This window comes from Terrapene carolina, unplaced genomic scaffold (assembly GCF_002925995.2).
Source record: "Terrapene carolina triunguis isolate 2854851 unplaced genomic scaffold, T_m_triunguis-2.0 Scaffold68, whole genome shotgun sequence".
Lineage (NCBI taxonomy): Eukaryota > Metazoa > Chordata > Testudines > Emydidae > Terrapene > Terrapene triunguis.
This window is the reverse complement of record NW_020664419.1, coordinates 9,617,716-9,639,493: the sequence shown is the minus strand read 5'-3', so window position 1 is coordinate 9,639,493 and position 21,778 is coordinate 9,617,716. Positions and strand designations below refer to the sequence as shown.

Below are 21,778 nucleotides of genomic sequence, written 5' to 3'. Positions count from 1 at the left end.
GTTATTCTACTCTTTCGATGTGCTTTTGGGTGTGCTGTATCCTACCATCTTCATAAGAGCAGCACCGATTGGTTATCCGGTGAGGGTGAAGGAAAGTAAGTCCAGTTGCAGTTCCAAATTCACATTGAACCTATGCTTGGGTGCCCTCTACTGTAACTGAGTAAACATTTGTTCAGTGGGTGTTACTGCCAAATGTATTTTGTATCAACATCCCACCCATGGACATACATGATGTCACCAAAACAATCTTCAAAAATACTAAATGAGAATCTGTACATTCATACGCTTTGGCTATCTTATGATTTAAGTCTATTACTACTATGCAATATGTGCATGGGGGGAACACTGCAGACATTAAAGGAAACTAAATGGAGGATAGTGATATCAAAACATGTCTAACAACTTTGTTCATACACATTTTTTGTATATTACTGGATGTTTTAGACCCCCTGTTCTGTATAAAATAGCACAGGTGCATAGAGGTAGTGTAAAATTCAATTAGTACTTACCCGTTCTACAAAAATAGTTAAAGGGAGTCCCACAAAAAGTGCAGTCTGTTCATCACTCATCATCCACCCAGTATCATCTGACTACCGGTTAGGAGCTAGGGATAAGAGCATACTTCCAGACCTGAGGCAGTACCTATTTGCAGTTTCTCCAAGAGACTTCTCATCCTTGACTGCCATTTTCCTGTTTGAATCCCCTAGTAACTTAGACATTGCCACACAAACCACGTCAACTTCCACAGGCAGCACACTGACTATGAGGTGATGTGTCGGTCAGTGGTTTAAAAAGTCAGCTGGTTAACTTTTAGGAAATCAAATTAACAAAGTTAGGATCCAAGACTTAGAGTTGTCTACACTTGAAACACCACAGCAGCACTGCTAAAACTGCACCAATTTAGTGCTTCTGTGTAGACACTACCTATGCTTAAGGGAAGGATTCTCCCATCAGCATAGATAATCTACCTCCCTGAGAGAGAGTAGCTAGGTTGATGGAAGAATTCTTCCATTGACACCACTGTCTACACTGAAAGTTAGGCTGGCTTAACTGTGTTGCTTAGGGGTGTGGATTTTTCACACCCCCGAACAACATAGCTGACAACTTTTTAGTGTAGACCAGACCTTAGCTTGTATTTAACACAATGCAAACTACTCTGAACAGATCTTACTTTGAAATACCATCAAGGATAATTAGGTATTTTAAATCTCATCTTAAGTAATTTCGCCATGATGAAATCATTTAAGCGAACAGGTTTTTTTTACAAAAGAAAAAACTTGTATAGATAAGACAAGAACAGAATTTAATTAAATAAGTTTATTGTCTAATGTTTATACTTGTTACATTGCCATTGTAAACTACAACAACATAAATAATTTTTCAACAGGAATTGCTCATTTCCCCCATCTCCCGATTCCGAACACTGCTTTAGGAAGCAGGCCTCTGTCCTTCAGAATCACAAAAGCAAAGTGGACATGAAGTTTCAGTGGCACAGTTTTCACAAGTACTTGTTAAATACAAAAGGTATAGGCCAACCTGGTGGCATGACTGCACCTACATGCGGGAAGCCCAGGGCTGAGAATGGAAGTGTTCTCTGGGTCTTGCACATACAGCACCCCTCACAGCAGAACCAATTCACAGGTGAGGTGAGTAGCAATCTCAGGTAAAACGTTTGTCCACCGTCATGGCTAGGAGTTTGGTGCCCAAGTGGAGACAACACAAATGAATAGGTAATACTGAAGCACAATGATGGGGAAATGCACGTTAAAAAAGTATAAAAAGTAATTTATGTAAAATATAGATTACATACAAATTCTGTCAAGAACTTATTTAATAAGCTCAAGAATATTGGCATGTGGCAATCTGCACTCTGGTATTTTTTTCTGACTAAAAATGGGAAAATCAATTTAAGATCTTAACGCTGTGTGCAAAATGTTTACTAATAATCAAACTCTTACATTTTACCATCTCACTGTAGTGTCTGAACAGCAAAGTAGATGCATTGATTTCCAGCATTACAGGCAATACTAGATCTACTTAAACAAGATAATGTAAACTTTATTCTTAAGGCAGCTGGTACTGATGCTGCACACAGGCATTGCTCAATGCCCATTATGATAATGGGACTTAGCACTTGAAAACAAAGAAAAAGACAGCATTATTGGACTGAGGCATGTTGTCAAGATACTTTCCCTTTCAAGCAAATCATGAAATATTTGGACATTTAGAAAAATAAAGCACCCACTCCTCCAACTTCAGCCTGTTCTTTTACAAATATTTCAAAATACTGATAAATAATGGTGACTGCAAGCAGGATGCCAGTGCCTGATCCAATGGCTCCAAGGAAGTCTGCTAATACTGAGAGGGCACCAATGCACAAGCCACCAAATGCAGCTGCTGTAGGGATGTACCTGAAACAGAAAGTTTTCACAATTAAACTTTTCCATCCAAAGGTCTTGTTTTGCTTGTGCTATATCACTGTGTGTGACCAACTGAGGGAGCAACAGGAATGAGTGGATTCAGGCATTAGGAACTTCAGAGTTCCATTCCGACTCTGCCAGTGGCTACTGTGCTTTTGGTAAGTTGTCACCAACTATACAAAGTTAAACAAAAAATATTTGTCTACTTTACAGCACTGTGGTGAGGACTAGCATTTGTAAAAAAAAAAAAAAAATATATATATATATATATATATATAGGAATTGGAAAAGGTTCAGAAAAGGGCAACAAAAATGATTAAGGGTATAGAACGGCTTCCGTCTGAGGAGAGATTAATAAGACTGAGACTGTTCAGTTTCGAAAAGAGGTGACTAAGGGGGGATATGATAGAGGTCTATAAAATCATGAGTGGTATAGAGATATTTACTCCTTCTCATAATACAAGAACAAGAGGCCACCAAATGAAATTAATAGGTAGCAGGTTTAAAACAAACACAAGAAAGTATTATTTCACGCAACGCACTGTCAACCTCTGAAACGCCTTACCAGAGGGTGTTGTGAAGGCCAGCACTATAACGGGGTTCAAAAGGGAGCTAGATAGATTCATGGAAGATAGGTCCATCAATGGCATCCCTAGCCTCTTTGCCAGAAGCTGGGAATGGGCGAGAGGGGATGGATCACTTGATGATAACCTGTCTGTTCATTCCCTTTGGGGCACCTGCCATTGGCCACTGTCAGAGGACAGGATACTGGGCTTGATGGACCTCTGGTCGGACCCAGCATGACCGTTCTTATGTTCTTAAAGTAGTCTGAACACATAGCATGCTACATACGTGCTAAGTAACTGCTGGGAGGCTAAAGAGACCAAAGACTGCTGCTTTTCAGTAGCTAAGCATGCTATTGATTTTGGGGCAAATTCTGCCCTTAGATACAAGTGTAAAGTCCACACCTGAGGGTAAAGCTTTTCTCTAAATTTTAAGGAAACAGTTAATTTGAGTCATTTTAATGTGTGAGCTTCAATAGAGCAAAAACTCACTCATACAGCAAAGAGAGTCACTTTTTAACTATTAACGAACAAGAACATTGTTTCTTTTGCACCAGATCTCACTATGAAAGAGGGGGAAGAGGCAAGATTACAATGAGAGTCATCAGCAAGAGGGCACAGTAATTAGCTGCCAATTCCCTCCAATCAAGTACCTGCCAGTAGAAACACCCACAGATTGTGCTGCCACAGACCCAATCAGAAAAAACAAGGCTGGGGTATAACTAAAAGGTTTACAAAACATACATGAACACTGTATAATGAGATTAACAAAATGCCTTCCACTTCTATTTCCAGCACATTAATGGTCTTTACAACAATAGCAGCACCATTGAACATTATCCAGCCTTTATCCAATGTAGTTTTAAAATATGCTTCCACACATTTGAGTATTTAATAACTACACAAACCACTGTTAAAGCATGGAAGAGACTAATGATCTTTCCAGTTACTCTGAATGAATGTAGCTTTCAACATCAATACCTTTCTAGAAAACATTCCACAACCCAACTAACTGTAATGCAAGTTGGTTACTTCAATCCATGATTTTTAAAACACATGAGTCCATTCAGACAATGCTGCCAAATCTGCATGATGGAGGGAGCCCCTCACCCCCACATCAGGGACAAGGCATAATGTTTATTGCTTGGGCTCCAGTGCCACATACTGAGGAGGAAGAGCTGCTTCATGATGTCAGAGCTCTGTAGTGATAATTTGAACAGCTGAGAAATCAGGTTGTCTCCCTTTTAATAAAGCCACGCATGGGACTCATCCCAAATTCCCCATTCTCCTGTTTAAACAGGAAGCCTCCCTTCATCTATTTTTTCCCAACTCTTCCATAAACACCTTGTCCCTCCTGTCTGCCTGGGCCCTATCCTTCCCCAACTAACATGACAGCATAGTATGGAACACGTGAGGAGAGTGAAAAAGTAAGTTGCATCTGCATCTTGCACTGGGCACAAATCTGAGTGGCTTTGCAGGGGACCCCACCTTTGGTTGACCCAATGTATTAAAGGTGTTAATTACATTCTACTGTAGCGAACTGCTGCAGAGAGCCAGCATTTCCTTACCTATTAAGCTCATGAACCATCGATGTATCCCTGTGGCCTCTCATCACCATTTGCTGTTCTTTCAGTTGCTTAGCAACCTGCAGACACACATTTCTATCAGACTTCTGCAGTGTTTTATAACCAGCTGACAGTCACACAGAACAATAGCTGTTAGAAGCTAGTTATCTAGATTAGAGGCAGGATTTTAAAACACAGTATTTTAGAGCAGTTATCAGAACACTTACATCTTTTGCTGATGAACCAGACACCTCAATCCATGTCTTGGAGAAGAACGCACAGGATCCCAACATAAAAATGATGTAAACAATTACGTGGACAGGATCCTCAAATATAGCACCCATGGATTCTGGGGGAGATAGGTAATAGCAGAGACCACCAACTGGGTAAGAGCGAGCAGGGCCACCACCACTGACATCCTACATGGGAGGAAGAAAAGGCAACTCATTATCTCTGGGACTCTCCACCTTACCCCCTTTATGGAGGTTTCAGATTCCTTTAATTAAGACTGTAGATACATGAACTTTAAAGAAAATTAGTATTTAAACTTCCCACTTGTTAAATACCAAAATACTTGTTATCAAAGTTATTTTAGAAGTGATAGATACTTACTGCCCACTGTCCTAGTAAGTTTACTAAGAAGTTGCCACTAAACCGAACAGACAACATCTGGGAAATGACATAGAGGTTTGAAACTAAGGCAGACTGAAGAATGATGGGAATGTTGGAGGTATAGAAGAGCTTGATGGGATAGCTACTGTACTGTCCACGGTATCGAGCAGACTTGATAGGTAAATCAACACGAAATCCCTAAGAGAGAATTAAGGAAGTGTTAAATTTATTTCTAAGCCCAAAGGCATGTCACAACAGCACTCTTAATAAGATAGAGTATTCACTAGATAACCTAGAATGCAAGGACTGAAATAAACAGCCTTTGGACTAGCTTGTTTGTTTGTTTTCCCATAATAATGAACAGAACAGTGGTCTGGAATCTTCCTTGGATTGAGCCAAATATTTACACTGTCATGTTTATGCATTTAAGTCATATGACTGTTCTATTTAGTATGCCATTTCTCCTAGAATTTTCATTCACCTAAACAGACTACAGGTTAAAAATCACTTACTAAGGGTACGTCTATACTTACCTCCGGGTCCGGCGGTAAGCAATCGATCTTCTGGGATCGATTTATCGCGTCTTGTCTAGACGCGATAAATCGATCCCGGAAGTGCTCGCCGTCGACACCGGTACTCCTGCTCCGCGAGAGGAGTACGCGGAGTCGACGGGGGAGCCTGCCTGCCGCGTGTGGACCCGCGGTAAGTTCGAACTAAGATACTTCGACTTCAGCTACGTTATTCACGTAGCTGAAGTTGCGTATCTTAGTTCGAAGTGGGGGGTTAGTGTGGACCAGCCCTCTGAGACAAAAAAAGTTCTTAACACCTTAAATTAGTTATCATTTATGCCATTTTGCTTGACTTGGAATGTTAAAAAAAATGGATGAGTTTCATGTTCTGATTTTCACTTGTTCACACAGTGCTGCTTGTAATGAGGGGAATTGGATTATAAATTCTTTGGGTCAGACAGAGATTGTTTGATCAGGAGCTAGTACCATGGGGCTCCGAAACTAGTAATGTCTCTAGGTGCTACTGCAAATATAATGTTTAAGACTGATTTAAATAAAACCTTAAGGATATTTAGAATGTCTTATTGCTGGGTTCCATAAAACCTCTTGTACACAACCCTTTCCCACTCTAAACCCAACAGCATCCTTTTAAAATGCACTCATTTTGTATAGGATTTGGGAAAACAAAACAAAACAAAAAACTTACCAGCTTTTAATGCAGAAGCCTAACCAACCTCCGAAGATAGTTGCAAGCAGAGCATTCTGCTGTTTTCTGGTTATAGCTAATCTCCTAGACTGAACAGGCACGCTATGGTTTAGGAGCCAGAGATTTCAGTCCTTACATCTTGGATCACACTTATTCCACATGGGGGCATTTTTTTGAAACTGATCTCTCACAGAAACCCAATCATAAGTGTCCAATTTTTAAATATACATAAAAAGGCATATTGCATAGCTGGACATTTAAAGAAAACTTACAGGACAAAAGCTATGCATCAGTTCCAAGATTCTGGAACAAACTGCACCAGTCATGTCACAGAGAAGTATGGCTCTCTGGCTGAGACTGAATATATTCTTTCAAGAGCTGACCATGAAAACAAACTGTGCTGTATTAAGTGTATTCTGTACACTGTAAAACCACTAAGATTTGCAGCAAAATTATTTTTCGTTTCCAGAACATGAAAATACTTCAACTGAAAACATTAGTGTGTGTGGCATTTAATGGCAATGCTTAAGATCTCACAAGTAACTAATGTAATTAGTAGTAGCATTTATCATTGTTATTGTCATAGTGCCTAGGAACCCCAATTATAGACCAGGACTCCACTGAACTAGGCACTGTACAAACACAGAACCAAAATGTATCTGAGTATCAGCCACAGGTCATTTTGGGTATAAAATTAAATAGCTGTAATGTCAAATGTCTGTTAGTGAAATGACAATATTAGAAAAAAAAATTCTTACTTTGTTACTCCCTGAAATTATAAGACAAATACTTTAGTTGTTCCATTTTAACTTTTGTAATTACACCTCTACCCCGATATAACGCGACCCGATATAACACGAATTCGGATATAACGTGGTAAAGCAGCGCTCCGGGGGGAGGGGGGAGTGTTTCGCTCCGGCAGATCAAAGCAAGTTTGATATAACGCAGTTTCACCTATAACGCAGTAAGATTTTTTGGCTCCCGAGGACAGCGTTATATCGGTGTATTGTAGTTCTTTCAATACAAGACTAATAAATTAAGAGTCTGGATCCTTCTTCCTTTTGTAATTAAGTAATTGCCCTATAGCTGTAGATTGCACTTTCTATTTACCTGAAAATATATGACCACAGCAAACACAAATACTGTAGCTATCAGATTCATGAGATTGGGCAAGTTCTGTCGGTAGAAAGCCTCCCGCAAAGCACGGACTTTGTCAGTTCGTGTAGCCAGAAGATGGAATAATGCAATCACCGCACCCTCAAACTCCGTTCCTATATAAAGCAAAACAGAGTAAACCACTCCATCTTTTTTTTTTGAATTTTAAAGTAAAAAATTAGTGTGAATTTCTAATTAACAAGGTCTGGTATTAATTTATATTTGAAAAAGTGCTGTATACATGTTATGAGATATGTTGTACTGTAGTCCTATTAGAACACGTATGTCATAATGTAAGATTCCCTTTCCAGCCTGCAGAATACCAGGACATTCAGGACACTGCCTTTGTGATAAAACCTATAGTTCTCAACCATGTGACAAAAACAATTCCCCCTTTTTTAAATGGAGGGGGAAGAAGTGGGGAAAGAAGAGAAAAGGAGTGGTAGAAAGGAGCAGCAAGCAAGCACAGTAAATAAAAATGCCAGAAACTGGAGATGCAATCAATCAAGGTAAAATTTGGTTTAGGATTTGGAGTTTACACATAAGCTATCTGATAACCTCTCAGCATAGATAGAAGCAGCATTTCTCTTTGGCCAAGGCTGGTCTCACAGTGCAGCCATGGACACTGAGGGCATGATAGAGAACTGAAGGTGGGATTCCCATTCTCCAAAATGTCAAACATACTTCAGAGTGTAATGAGGAGACACTAAATACAGGAATGTCTTATTCACACACTGTAATTGTACCACAAACATCTCCTTTGAAAATACTAAATCCACTACCTTTTCTATGTCTGTGCACCACAGTGTGCTAAAAATAAGACACAGGATTCAGACTAGGAAATCCAGATTCCTGAGGTCAAGGAAGGATTAGGGTTATGAGAAAAAATGTCTCCACTGCAACCACTAGAATTTAAAGCGGCAGAGGCAAACTTCTGGATTGTTATTGTTGATAAAGTTACTCTTATGGATCTGGCAGTGTTTAGTCTCCATTTTTGGACAATGACTGTTAAAAGCTAATCAGCACTTCACTAAACCAACAGTTCTATAGTTAATTGCTACTCTGTAGTACAATAAAGTTAATTTCCAGCACGTATCAAGTGAAACTTGTGCTGTTATAGTTATCTGTGCAATGTACCTCTGCCAGTGTTAATGGTAGTGGGACTAAAGGCCTTCCAGACAATGGTTTCACAGATGTTGGTAGCAATAAAGAGGGAAATACCAGACCCCAAGCCGTAACCCTTCTGCAGCAGCTCATCTAACAGCAGCACAATCAAACCAGCAACAAACAACTGTGGGGAAAGAAATGCGAGTAAGCAGAAACAAGAATAAATCAGTCAAGAATTTAAGTATTAAAAATATTACTGATTATATTTTCATTATAATGTGGGAGTATTCAATATTAAATGTAGATGTCCTGTTCCCTTGTAACCCCCCAACACTGATTTAAAGTCAGCAGGTCAGGAATTTAAGAGCAGGAGTCTTCTTGCTATATTTACATAACTTTTCAGTATTGACAATAAGAGTCACATTGTTTAATAAATAATGTCTTCTACACAGAAGTGATGTGTTGGTTTCTTACATTGTGCATGGACTACTTTGATAAGATTTGCATCCTTTAATCAGAAATGTCCTAAATACAGTGTCCACTGCTTTCAAAGCCACCTACTCCTGTTTTAATACTTAACAGTTTTGACAAATGGGATCAAACATGACCCACTTATCTGGAACATCTTGAGCATATGTAACCACTGGATGTATCTTTGTCCTTCTGGGAAATTTTATGCCTTTCACATATATGCATTACATACATTTAGGATGCACTGTTTACAATGTTAAGAACACTTAGGAAAAGAGAAGAAAGCCAATGGATTGTTAGGGGAAGTAGGAGAAGGGTCAGGATTTTCAATCCATCTATACTATATCTGAATGTCACAGAAGTCCTTATTCATAGAAGAATTAATTATGTACCTGAATTATGATAAGGAGACAAATTCCAGCACCCATTTCAGCAGGATCTCCATACATCCCAGTCATGACGTACACAATGGCCTGCCCAATGGTTATAATCATCCCGAACACTGAAACAAAAAGAAAGCAACGCTCATTTATAGACAGCTGCTGAGTTAGTATACTACGGATGCCTTGTATCTAGCATTTTAGTTATACACATTGGTTTGCCAAGAATAGAAATGTTTAGTAATTTTAACCAGAATAATGCTCACATTTCTGGGCTCCATTGAAAAGAGCTCTGTCTTTTGGTGTATCACCAACTTCAATGATCTTGGCACCAGCTAACAGCTGCATGATCAAACCAGATGTCACAATGGGCGAGATACCCAACTCCATCAAAGTCCCTGAAGAGGAAGAAAAATTATTAAACCACATCCCAAACCCCCACACCTCTAAGGATCAGGCCTTTAGAAAGGTTCTGACCTGCAATAAAAAAACAAAACAAAACTATTCTTTATATCCTTTCAGTCAAACACTTTCCAGTCTAGTGATGTTTCAAGCTGCTGTCAAAGAAAAAGATCACTATCTCCTCCAAAACAAAGACTGTTGTGTCACAATCTGAGGTTTTGAAGGCAATGTGGGAGAAATATGTGTATCCTTTCACTTCAAACATTTTTGTGAAACAACACTACAATCCAAAGCTGATGTGTACAGAGGCTGAACAGGATATGTAGTTAGTTCTCCAGTATTTCACAATACTGAACTCTTCACTGGGGAAAGTCTTCCCCTGGATTCTCCTCTCATGTCAGCCCTATCACTCAACTGCTTGGTCCATTTTGTGGACCATCAGAAAGGTCTCAGAAGGCCACTGTGGTTTATCACTCACCAATCAGAGAATCACTGAATTTCCAGCTGAAGGTGCAGGAGGCATTTAGGAAGGCAGAATGTAATTACCCACATTAGAATTTGATGAGGACAGCAGGATTAAATTGACACTTTTAAGAAACAAGTGATGTGGCTATTAAAATGTTCTGATTTTTGTATCATCTACTAGCACCATGCTCCTAGTTCTCTGCTAGGATATTGGTTCAGTATCAGCTCTGAGGGTAAGATGCTACCTATTGAAATAATACCTCCTGAGATATAGATATCTGCAGTGTAGCCTGTAACTGTTCAGGGCAACTGCTCCTGAAACTACTTTTAGCCTTCCAGCTGTGAGCTGTCCTGGGTTGAGAACCATGTCTCTCCCCATCCTGACCGGGGTTTTTCCAGACTGCACAGTTCCCTGCTTACAATGTGAGTTACCTAGCAAGTCAGACTGCATGAGCTGGCCTGCTTTGCTTTCTCCTCCGAGGCTATACACAGCACAATTGCACACAGTTAGAAGTTACCACACAGCCCTTTCTAAGTGAGCACATTTATCCTTAAGGTGAAAGCATTACAGAGAAAACATTAAAAACAATAAAAGGACCTAAACACATGCTAATAAGCTTACTAGAGATCACCCCAACTCCAACAAGGGGTCTGGCAGGTGATCAGTCCTTCAAACCCCACCACAGGGTTTTTCTGGGGTTACAAGTTCATAACAGCTGTTAGCTCATTCATCCTTTCCTTTATACAGTTTGGGCCTTTGATATCGTCCTCATGTCTGCCGATCACCTGTTACAAAGGGTGATCCTCTCCTCAGGGTGAAGCTTCAAAAGGATGAGTTCTTACATAACCAGCAGGGGTACATACACCTCCCCCCAGAGATTTCCTGGGAAACCCCTTTTAACTTCGTTGTCCCAAAAATTCATTCTTCTCTGGCACATTGTGTAAAATAATCCTTTGAAACTCATAACACTTCCCAGGGTTTACTGCAGTTATAATACAGTGGATTCCAAAGCTATTAAAACATAATTCAATAAGATCTCCCAAAGATATTGCACATTTGGTCCTAAGCCAGCATTATAAATGTTGACTTTTTGAAGGTTTATCCATCCTTCAGTGAATCATAGGAAAGTCTCTCCATTCCGAGCATGTTGCAAGTTTAACTGTTTGGTCCAAATGCTCAGTGTTTCAAAGAACTAAAATTAGTATGCAGCCAGTTCAACATTTTATATTATTTTCATAGTCAGAATCTTATCTATGAGGAAGAACAAAAAAATTTACCATTTTGATTCAAATAGGCCATATCAAGTCAGTGTGTGTGTGTGTGTGTGTGTGTGTGTATAAAGTGATTAAAAGGAGATAATATTCTGAAAAAAATATATATGCAAGCCAAATATTTACATTGCAGTATCATTTAGAGGCATCACTTGGGGCTCAGGACAGCATTAGTTCAGGCACTGTGCAAATGAGAAACAAAGACAGCCCCAACAAGTTTGATTACCCTTCTTTCACTTGCAATCAATTAATATACTGTCACATAAAACTATTAGCAAAGTTAATTTAAAAAATAATAAGGGACCTAAACTGCTGCAGACTGAGAACAGATACAGATCAACTAAAACATAACAAGAATTAGCAATAGAGGCAGCATGATCTGATAGTCTGAGAGAAGGACTAAGAGCTAGGAGTTTTAATCCCAGCTCTGTCACAGGTGCACTGTGATCCTGAGCAAGGCTCTTAACTTCTCTATCTTCAGTTTCCAGACCTGTGAAATTATTTGCTCATCTACTCTGTAGTTGTACTGTGTGGCTTAATTCACTAGGATTTATAAATCATCTTCTACTCCAAGCATCTCAAAGTGTAAACTAGTATTATCAATAAGTGGGAATCATTAATGTGCCCCATGTATTCATATAGCAGGTTACCTGTTATACATATTTGAGATGCTCTACTTTTGGAAAGAGTATCAAGCTGAATTTCATTTGCTCCTCAGATGATGCCAAATTCCTATGCTATTTTCAAAATAGAAGATACTTGTATTGGCTTTTGAAAAATGTTATGAATTTAGAGTATTACATCTGTCCTAAACACTCACAAAGTACTTAACTCTGACTCCTAGACTCCATGAAATCAAATATTTGAAAATCAATCTAATGTCTATCAATTGTCAATTATACCTGTTTACATTAATACAATACAAGAGAGAAAAAGCGTGAAGAGAGATGACTAATCTACTAACCTCTGTTTGATGCAAGAATGACTCTCATCCAATAGAAAGGATCGGCAGAGTCTGATGACATGATTCCAAACAAAGGTATCTGTAAAGATATGTGTAGTATTAAATGTCTAGACTTCTCTGTAAAACTAGACTGCACAAAGTACAAACAAATACATACTATAAAGAGTAATTGTGAACTGGTTTCAGGTTACAGATACGTTGCTTAGAATAATTTATTCCAATATCCTTCATGTTTCGGACATTAAAACCAGAGCATAAAGTTTATATGACAAGCAATATAATCCTCTGAAGAAAACCCAAAGCACAATATGAGAGAGACATATTTAATAACCTGTACAAACTAAATATGCTGGTCTTCATGTGTTACGAAGACAATAAAACAGTAAATTCTATTCTTGGTTTTGTATTTCACTGACATTTTTGCATCAGAGTGTTTGAGCTTTGGATGAATATATATAAAAAAAAGTTTTCAGATTTGAAAATGAAAACAGAAAGCATTCAGTTGCTAACTTAACTTTACCTTTGGGTCCTAATATTGCGTTTCTTTGCAGTTAAGAGATATAGCAGAAAACGTAATACAAATATTTTTGCCAATGATTAATTCCCCAACCACAGAAATTAAATATTTAAAATCTTTTAACTATGAAAAGTACCATGAACGGAAACAATCACAATTTAAGTCAATAAAAGCCTGCATGAAAATTAACTTCATCTTTCGGGTTTTGATACCATATATCAAACAGACCAGAAGAAAAGAAGAACGGCCATACTGGGTCAGACCAAAGCTCCATCTAGCCCAGTATCTTGTCTTCCAACAGTGGCCAATGCCAGGTACCCCAGAGGGAATGAACAGACCAGGTAATCATCAAGTGATCCATTCCTTGTCGCCCATTCCCAGATTCTGGCAAACAGAGGCTAGGGACACCATCCCTGCCCATCCTGGCTAATAGCCATTGATGTACCTATCCTCCATGAATTTATCTAGTTCTCTTTTGAATCCTGTTATAGACTTGGCCTTCACAACATCCTCTGGCAAGGAGATCCACAGGTTGACTGTGCGTTGTGCGAAAAAATACTTCATTTTGTTTGTTTTAAACCCGCTGCCTATTAATTTCATTTAGTGACCCCTTGTGTTATTAGGAGTAAATAACACTTCCTTATGTAGTTTCTCCACACCAGTCATGATTTTATAGACCTCAATCATATCCCCCCTTAGTCATCTCTTTCCCAAGCTGAAGAGTCCTAGTCTTATAAATCTCTCCTCATATGGGAGCCATTCCATACCCCTAATCATTTTTGTTGCCCTTTTCTGAACCTTTTCCAATTCAAATATATCTTTTTTGAGATGAGGCAACCACATCTGTAAGCAGTATTCAAGATGTGGGTGTACCATGCAATTATATAGAGGAAATATGATATTTTCTGTCTTATTATCTATCCCTTTCTTAATGATTTCCAACATTCTGTTTGCTTTTTTGACTGCCGCTGCACATTGAGTGGATGTTTTCAGAGAACTATCCACAATGTCTCCAAGATCTTTCTTGACAGGTAACAGCTAATTTAGACCCCAACATTTTATATGTATAACTGGGATTATGTTTTCCAATGTGAATTTCATCTGCCATTTTGTTGCCCAGTCAACCTGTTTTGAGAGAAGGCATACTCTCTTGCTGCTGTTTTAACAGTGCAGGCCAGGAAATCTTGACTCTTGAATTTTGTTCTACTTTACCTGGAACTGTTTTTTACTGGTTCAGATCATCTTATTCTAAAAGCATCATGAACAATGATTACTCCGTTTTAACTCCACTTATTTTCCAGACTGTACAGGGAGCTCCGTTGGTTTATATACCTTCACCATGTACTGTTACTTGTTCTCTCTACAGTCTTGTTACCATATGAATGCAGTATTTCTGCATATATAATTTGGTCCCTACAGATACTAGGAAACAGTTTTAAGTTTTGACTACAGTAGAACCTCAGAGTTATGGATACCTCAAGAATAGAGGTTATCCATAACTCTGAAATGTTCCATAACTCTCAACAAGACGTTATGGACTTCAGCGGGGGAGTTGGGACTGCAGCCACAGGGCTGAGGGGTGTGGGGGGCAGGATTCAGTGAGGGGGGGCAGGGGTAGGGGGCTTCTGACCCTAGGGGCCACCAGGGCTCCTGGCAGGGGGCTCAGGGCTTCAGCCCCATGTCTCTCTTCTGACTTCAACCCCATGGGAAACACTGGGATCTGGGCTTCAGCCCCTCAGCGCCGCTCCTGGTTTCAGCTAGGGGGGCGGAGGGGGACTTAGAGCTTTAGCTACAGGGAGCGCGCTGGGGCTGAAACCGGCATTCCTCTCATAACTAAACCCCTGAGTCTCAGCAGCCCCCGCAGGGCTGAAGGCGGAAATAGAGCCACAGGGCTGAAGCCCCGAGCCCCAGCGTTCCCCCCCAGTCCAAAGCCCTGAGCCCAGGTGCTCCAGAGGGTCAGAAGTCCTGAGCGCCACCCCCTTTGGAGCCCTGACACCTCCCCAGTCTGGGCTGCAGCCCAACCCCTCAGTGGCTGAAGCCCTGACGCAGTACAATATTTGCTCTTTTTTTGGGGTCTGTGCTGCTGCCTGATTGAGGACTTCCGGTTTCACAGGGTGTCTGGTAGACCGGTAAGTCCATAACTCTGGTGTTCGTTATATCTTTGAGGTTCCACTGTACATACAAGTTTTGCGTAATTCTCTATGATGGAGACCTGCACGCGTCATCAAATCTTCTAAAGCTTAACAGATAAAAATCGTTTGTTCCTGTTTGGTTTGTTGGTTCAGAAGTCATGCTTTTTCTCTTATGCTACTCTTTGGAAGCAGTTCTTTAACCCTTGATGAGTAGCGCCCTACCAAATTCATGGCCGTGAAAAACACATCACAGACTGTGAAATCTGGTCTCCACCATGAAATCTAGTCTTTCGTGTACTTTTACCCTATACAGATTTCATGGGGAAGACTAGTGTTTCTCAAACTGGGGGTCCCAACCTAAAAGGGGATCGTGGTGACGGTCACAAGGTTATGGTACGGGGGTCGCAGCATTGCCATCCTCACTTCTGTGCTGCCTTCAGAGCTGGGTGGCCAGAGAGCAGCGGCTGCTGGCCAGGCGCCCAGTTCTGAAGGCTGCGCCTCGCGAGCAGCAGCACAGAAATAAGGGTGGCAATACCATATCATGCCACTCTTATTTCTGCGCTGCTGCTGGTGGCGGCAGCAGGGCTGCCTTCAGAGCAGGGCTCCTGGCCAACAGCTGCCACTCTCCAGCCACCCAGCTCTAAAGGCAGCGCTGCTGCCAGAAGCGGCGCAGAAGGGTGGCAATACCACAACCCCCTTATAATAGCCTTGAGACCTCCCACAGTCCCTTTTTGGATCAGGACCCCTACAGTTACAACACCGTGAAATTTCAGATTTAAATATCTGAAATCATGACATTTATGATTTTTAAAATCCTATGACTGTGAAATTGACCAAAATGGACCATGAATTTAGTAAGGCACTATTGATGAGGTATTAGCTCTTTTGGAACCTACCTCAATTATGGAAAAAATGTGTCCCAGGAATCTTGTCAGGTTGAAATCTACATTCTTCTAAACTAAACTACTTACTGAAAATTCAGTCGATACTTGTTTCTTCCCTATTTTACTACTGTAATCCTTCTAAAGCTTCCACTATTCAATACACATTTAACAGCTACACAGTGCTCCCCAAAAGAAAACAAGCCGATTTTAAAAGACTTCCTTTGGCCTCTAAATAGCCTTTCACTGTTCAAAAACTTACAGATTGTATTTTGTGGATCACTTGAATATACACATTATTCAGTGGCTCTAGAATGGTTATTTTATACACTACAATTTCAGAATCAGTGTTTTAAAGTGCAATTTAAAAGCTCTGCAAAACCATTTAAAAAGGGTTTTAATGGCCACTTATATTAATTTCGTGCAATGAGATGTTGTCGGGCTAATTTAGGCCCCAGATTTAGGTTTTAATAATTCTTGGCACTGTGTTTTACAAACATTACTTAAATTTGTAAAAGCTTGCTTTTTAGTAACTAACATCTCTCTCCATATTTCCATTAAAAAAAATTATATTTAAACTGAAACAGTATTTAAAGGATGGATCTAGACTGTTCTCAGTGGTAGCAGATGACAGAACAAGGAGTAATGGTCTCAAGTTGCAGTTGGGGAGGTTTAGGTTGGATATTAGGAAAAACTTTTTTACTAGGAGGGGGTGAAGCACTGGAATGGGTTACCTAGGGAGGTGGTGGAATCTCCTTCCTTAGAGGTTTTTAAGGTCAGGCTTGACAAAGCCCTGGCTGGGATGATTTAGTTGGGAATTGGTCCTGCATTGAGCAGGGGGTTGGACTAGATGACCTCCTGAGATCCCTTCCAACCCTGATATTCTATGATTCTATGAAGTATTTTCTTGCAGAGTTTGCAACCCATACACTGTGCCATCTTGTTAAAAGCATGGCTAATTTAAAACAATCATACTTTTATTTTTTTTTAAACTTATTGTTACAACTAACATCTTATTTATAAGATTAAAAAGACAAATATATTTTTCAGTTTGTTTACTGTGTGAATTTGGTAGCACTTTGTATGTAGTGTCACTGTTTACTCTATTATCAGTGTCCCCCATTTGTATGGGTCTTTCACACACAGTAACAAAGGAGAGAAATATATATAGTTGTTAAACAAAGAGGAAAGATGATATAGTAAAATCAAAGAAATTTTTAGAGGAAATCAGGGGTAGGTGTGAAACCTGAAACTACTTTTAACTTCTTTTTCAAATGAGACTAAATTTCAAGTTGACAACTCCCTTCTAAGGTCTGAAAATTAGGGGGTGTAACAAGAAGTTAATTTTTTGGGGGGAAAACAGTATGAATTTTAGCAAAGGACACTTCACAAAAGCAAGTTTCATTGACAGAACTACTTAAACGTCTAATGTAAAATTATAAAATAACTGAACTGGTACAGATATACAAGGAATCCTCACTGCTCCAAAATTAAAAACAAACATTATATCCTCTTGCATGTCTTACAGAAAGGGGTATGCGTGTTTGTGTGTGTGCATGCGCATGCAAAGAGGTACATACCTGACAGCACACTAAGAAAATGAATAGTGTGATAGCTGTCCATAGTACTTTCTCTCTGAACTGGATCTATAAAATAGAATTTAGAAGAAGTGGATTAATCACAAACCTGTGTTAACACTACATATTCAGAGATCATAATATAATAATATTCTATGACATAAAATGCTACATCATGTAGAGTTCAGAGCCAGAGTATTCAACCATAACAGTAGATTTCTAACACTGACTGATGTTTAACACTGATTATCTGATATATCTAATGTGACAGTAGTGAAGTTCCTATGTAATAATTGAAGAATACTGATATGTAAACTAGCTGTTGAGTTACACAATCTAACTTACACTGGCATTAGTGGAATGTTTATTATACATCTATAATACATGAATTCAAGAAGGACTGGGGCAGAAAAGCAACACAATGGCCTCAAAAAAGAACATCCCAGGACACACCTTCCAGAACATACCTGAAAAACAATGGGGAAAATTATTAGCTTCAAGGATCCTACCACCTTTTCCAATAGTTTAGGGTAGTCCTCCATCTTTTTTGCACTCATATTTTAAGGCACCTCCTGTGATAACTAAAATCCATTTTCCCTCTGGCTCTACAAGACTATGGTGACACTTCAGTATCAAAGAAAACACAGCTTTGTATCATCCAGTACACCCTCAAGCCACAAAAGAAAGAAAAGTTTCTTTAGCTGTGGTCTGACACTAAAGGAAAAAGGAAATGAGCTTCCTGAGGCCATAGGCCAGACACAGAAAAAGGTCAACCAGGTACTACCACCAGAAACAACCACCAGTATTGAAATAACATGCAGTTATCTGATCAGATATGCCTGGACACTTCACTCCTTTGACATTTTCTCACCTACAGTTGGTGCAAAATGAGTGCCTTAAGTGTCCTCCTCACAGTGTTTTCAGTCTGTTCAAGTTCTTAGTTTAGAAAACATCCTGTTCAAACAGATTTTAACTATGCATACCAGGGGAATATGAACCACAGCTATCTGTTTACAACTAGTAGTAATTACTTCCAATATTAACATATCCAACCAAGACTCACAGATGATGCTTTTTCATAAGAGAGAAAAGAATAGAAAGAGAAAAACACATTTCTTGCTCTCACGGAATACAATGGGAAAACTGATTTAAATGGGAGGAGGATTGGATGCAACTTTCACACATATTAGAAATTGATCAATGACCTGGAAGAAAACAAAATCCTTACTGATAAAGTTTGCAGATGACACAAAGACTGGGGGTAGTAAATAATGAAGAGGCACTGATCCAGAACAATCTGGATCACTGGCCCAGCTTGACAAAACCCTGGATGGGATGATTTAGTTGGGGTTCGTCCTGCTTTGAGGAGGGGGTTGGACTAGATGACCTCCTGAGGTATCTTCCAACTCTAATCTTGTATGATTCTATGATACTTGGCAAACTGGATGAGGGTAAACAATATGCATTTTAATGCGGTCAAACGTAAAGTACTACATCTAGAAGAAAAGAAATGTAGGCCATATTTACCAGATGGGGGACTCTATTCTGGGAACCAAGACTTGGGGGTCATAGGGATAATCAGCTGAACACAAGCTCCCAGTGCAATGTTGTGGCCAAAAGGGTGAATACAACCATTGGTTATATAAACAGGAGAATATTGAGTACGGGTAGGGAGGTTATATTACCTCTTATTTGACACTGGTGTGACCCCTACTGGAATACTGCATCCTGTTCAGGTGTCCACAATGCAAGAAGGATGTTGATAAATTGGAGAGGGTTCAGAGAAAAGAGTCATGAGAATTATTAAAGGAAAACATGCCTTATAAGTGAGAGACTCAAGGAGTTTGATCTGCTTTGCTTAAAGAACAGAATGTAAGGGTTGATTTGATCAACTTGATAATAGAAGGTGTCAGATTCAGTGGAGTGCCCCCTCTCTGACACTCATTAGACTGCTGAGAGGGAACCCAGCCGCTGAGTTCCTGGACATTTTAAGCCTCCAGTGCCCAGCCACTGCTACAGTTTTTGAGTCCCTAGGAACACTCTTGGGACACAGACCCTCTGTGATACTGCACGCCAAATTATTCACAGTGATGTTATTATGATATAATTATAGCATAATTCTGATGTATTTTATGCAAGATAAGTCATGTGAGGTGTCACTGGGCAAGTTATAATTTGCTGAATATGATTATCCTATTTGTATGCATATATCATTTTTGTGTCTGAAGTTATGAATGTTGACTATGTAACTGTATTTCAAATGTAGTTACACCTGGGTCACGCCCACTAGACAAGATGCTTTCAGTCTAGATAGTGGGTGGGGAAGGGCGTATTCAGGGCAATAGGCCATTACGGAAAAAACAATAGGCCTTAGGAGAAGCTTATCTCCCACCTGGGGAGCCTTCCTGAAAACAATACAGACCGCCTCCGAGTAATGGCTGCTATGACTCTACGGGATATATGATGAGACCACATGTCTCTAGACTTCATCTTGGGATGTCAGTATTTTTCCACGGACTGGTCTGGGAACCAAGCTTTGAAACAAAGAGTTCCCGCCATATGTAAAAGCTATAAGACAGGGAGTGACATCATTTGGTGTTCTTCACTCCCCACCCAAGAAGACTCCTGGAAACTCCTGAGGGACAAAGACTGAACTGGGGGAACTGCTGGACCCAGACTAAAGGTATTTCTAGCCTGTGAATGAAACACATGGGGATTCCAAGCTGTAAAACAAGTGCAGCTTGCCCCTTAAGAATCTGCAGCCTGCTTGTATCATGTCTTAAGGTGAGAATCTGCTACTCACATCCAATCTATTTAGTATATTAAGCTTAGTTTGCATTTTTTGTTTATTTGCTAGGTAAGCTGCTTTGATCTGTTTGCTATCACTTATAATCACTTAAAATCTATCTTTTGTAGTTGTTAAACTTGTTTTTGCTTTATCTAAACCAGTGAGTTGGAGTGAAATGTGTGGGAATCATAACTCAGGGGCAAAGGCTGTTGCATATTCCTCTCCACATTGAGAGAGGGGGCAAATTTTATGAGTTTATGCTGTACAGTTCCCTGTGCAGCGCAAGACAGTATAATTTTGGATTTATGCTCCAGAGGGAGTGCACACCTGGGGAGCTGGGAGTTGCCTTAACTGTAGCCTTCCTATGCAGGGGCTAATCAGAGAGCCTGCATGTAACTGCAGCTGGATATGGTCCTACCTATATGTATGCTGGTAAAAGTGCAGGCTGGAGGGCTCTGCAGCTTGTCACAGCAGTACAGTGTGAGAGGGAGCCCAGGGTCAGGGGGCTCAGTGGTACCCCAGCTCCCAAGACTGTACCCCAGGGGTTCCCTCCTAACAGCTGGAACCCGCTGTCCAGCCCTTGGGCTCAGTACAGACCATTTATACTCCCTCATAGCTTAAATACACCCACTCCTAGAATTACACCCAAAGGTGAGAGACTTCTGGTTTACCTATTCCAGGGGCCAAGTGGTAAGTGTAAAGCATACAACACACACAGACACTGACAATTTATGTATTCTGTGTGAGATTATGAAGTCTTTGCAAGCACCTATTGTGACGGGTTGGATCACAGAAACCCCCTTGGGAGCTGCCACCCGATGTGCCAAGACTACTCCTGCTTCTGTTTTCCCTGCCAGCTCAGGACTCCAGCACCCTGTCTTGCTGAGTCAGACACTCCTGTCTGATTCCAACACAGACCAAGGGTCTGAATCACTTGTCCCAAAACTGCAAGTTTACCCAAAAACAGCTCACAGGAGTGTGCTTGTCTTTAGCACTCAGATGCCCAACTCCCAATGGGGTCTAAACCCAGATAAATCCGTTTTACCCTGCATAAAGCTTATGCAGGGCAAACTCATAAATTGTTCGCCCTCTATAACACAGATAGAGAGATATGCACAGTTGTTTGCTCCCCCAGGTATTAATACATACTCTGAGTCAATTACTAAATAAAAAGTGATTTTATTAAATACAGACAGTAGGATTTAAGTGGTTCAAAGTAGTAACAGACAGAACAAAGTAAGTCACCAAGCAAAATAAAATAAAATGCGCAAATCTATGCCTAATCAAACTAA

The 21,778-nt window shown here is 40.0% G+C and overlaps 1 protein-coding gene across 3 annotated transcripts in view; it reads right to left on the bottom strand.

The window, feature by feature from the left end:
- Positions 1-1,297: 1,297 nt before the first annotated feature.
- SEC61A2 (SEC61 translocon alpha 2 subunit) overlaps positions 1,298-21,778 on the bottom strand; it is a 24,142-nt gene continuing 3,661 nt past the window's right edge. Inside the window, exons 3-12 of one of the 3 annotated variants that reach the window (XM_024210866.2) lie at positions 17,702-17,767; positions 12,592-12,670; positions 9,755-9,886; positions 9,501-9,610; positions 8,668-8,821; positions 7,486-7,646; positions 5,161-5,358; positions 4,776-4,967; positions 4,552-4,628; positions 1,298-2,411 (exon numbers count right to left, since the gene is read on the bottom strand). In XM_024210866.2, coding sequence (XP_024066634.1) covers positions 2,225-2,411; positions 4,552-4,628; positions 4,776-4,967; positions 5,161-5,358; positions 7,486-7,646; positions 8,668-8,821; positions 9,501-9,610; positions 9,755-9,886; positions 12,592-12,670; positions 17,702-17,767 — 1,356 coding nt within the window. In that variant the 3' untranslated portion in view covers positions 1,298-2,224. Of the gene's footprint in view, positions 2,412-4,551; positions 4,629-4,775; positions 4,968-5,160; positions 5,359-7,485; positions 7,647-8,667; positions 8,822-9,500; positions 9,611-9,754; positions 9,887-11,753; positions 11,810-12,591; positions 12,674-17,701; positions 17,768-21,778 lie in introns of those variants that run through there. The other 2 variants (XM_024210868.2, XM_024210867.2) reach the window with 2 other exon arrangements.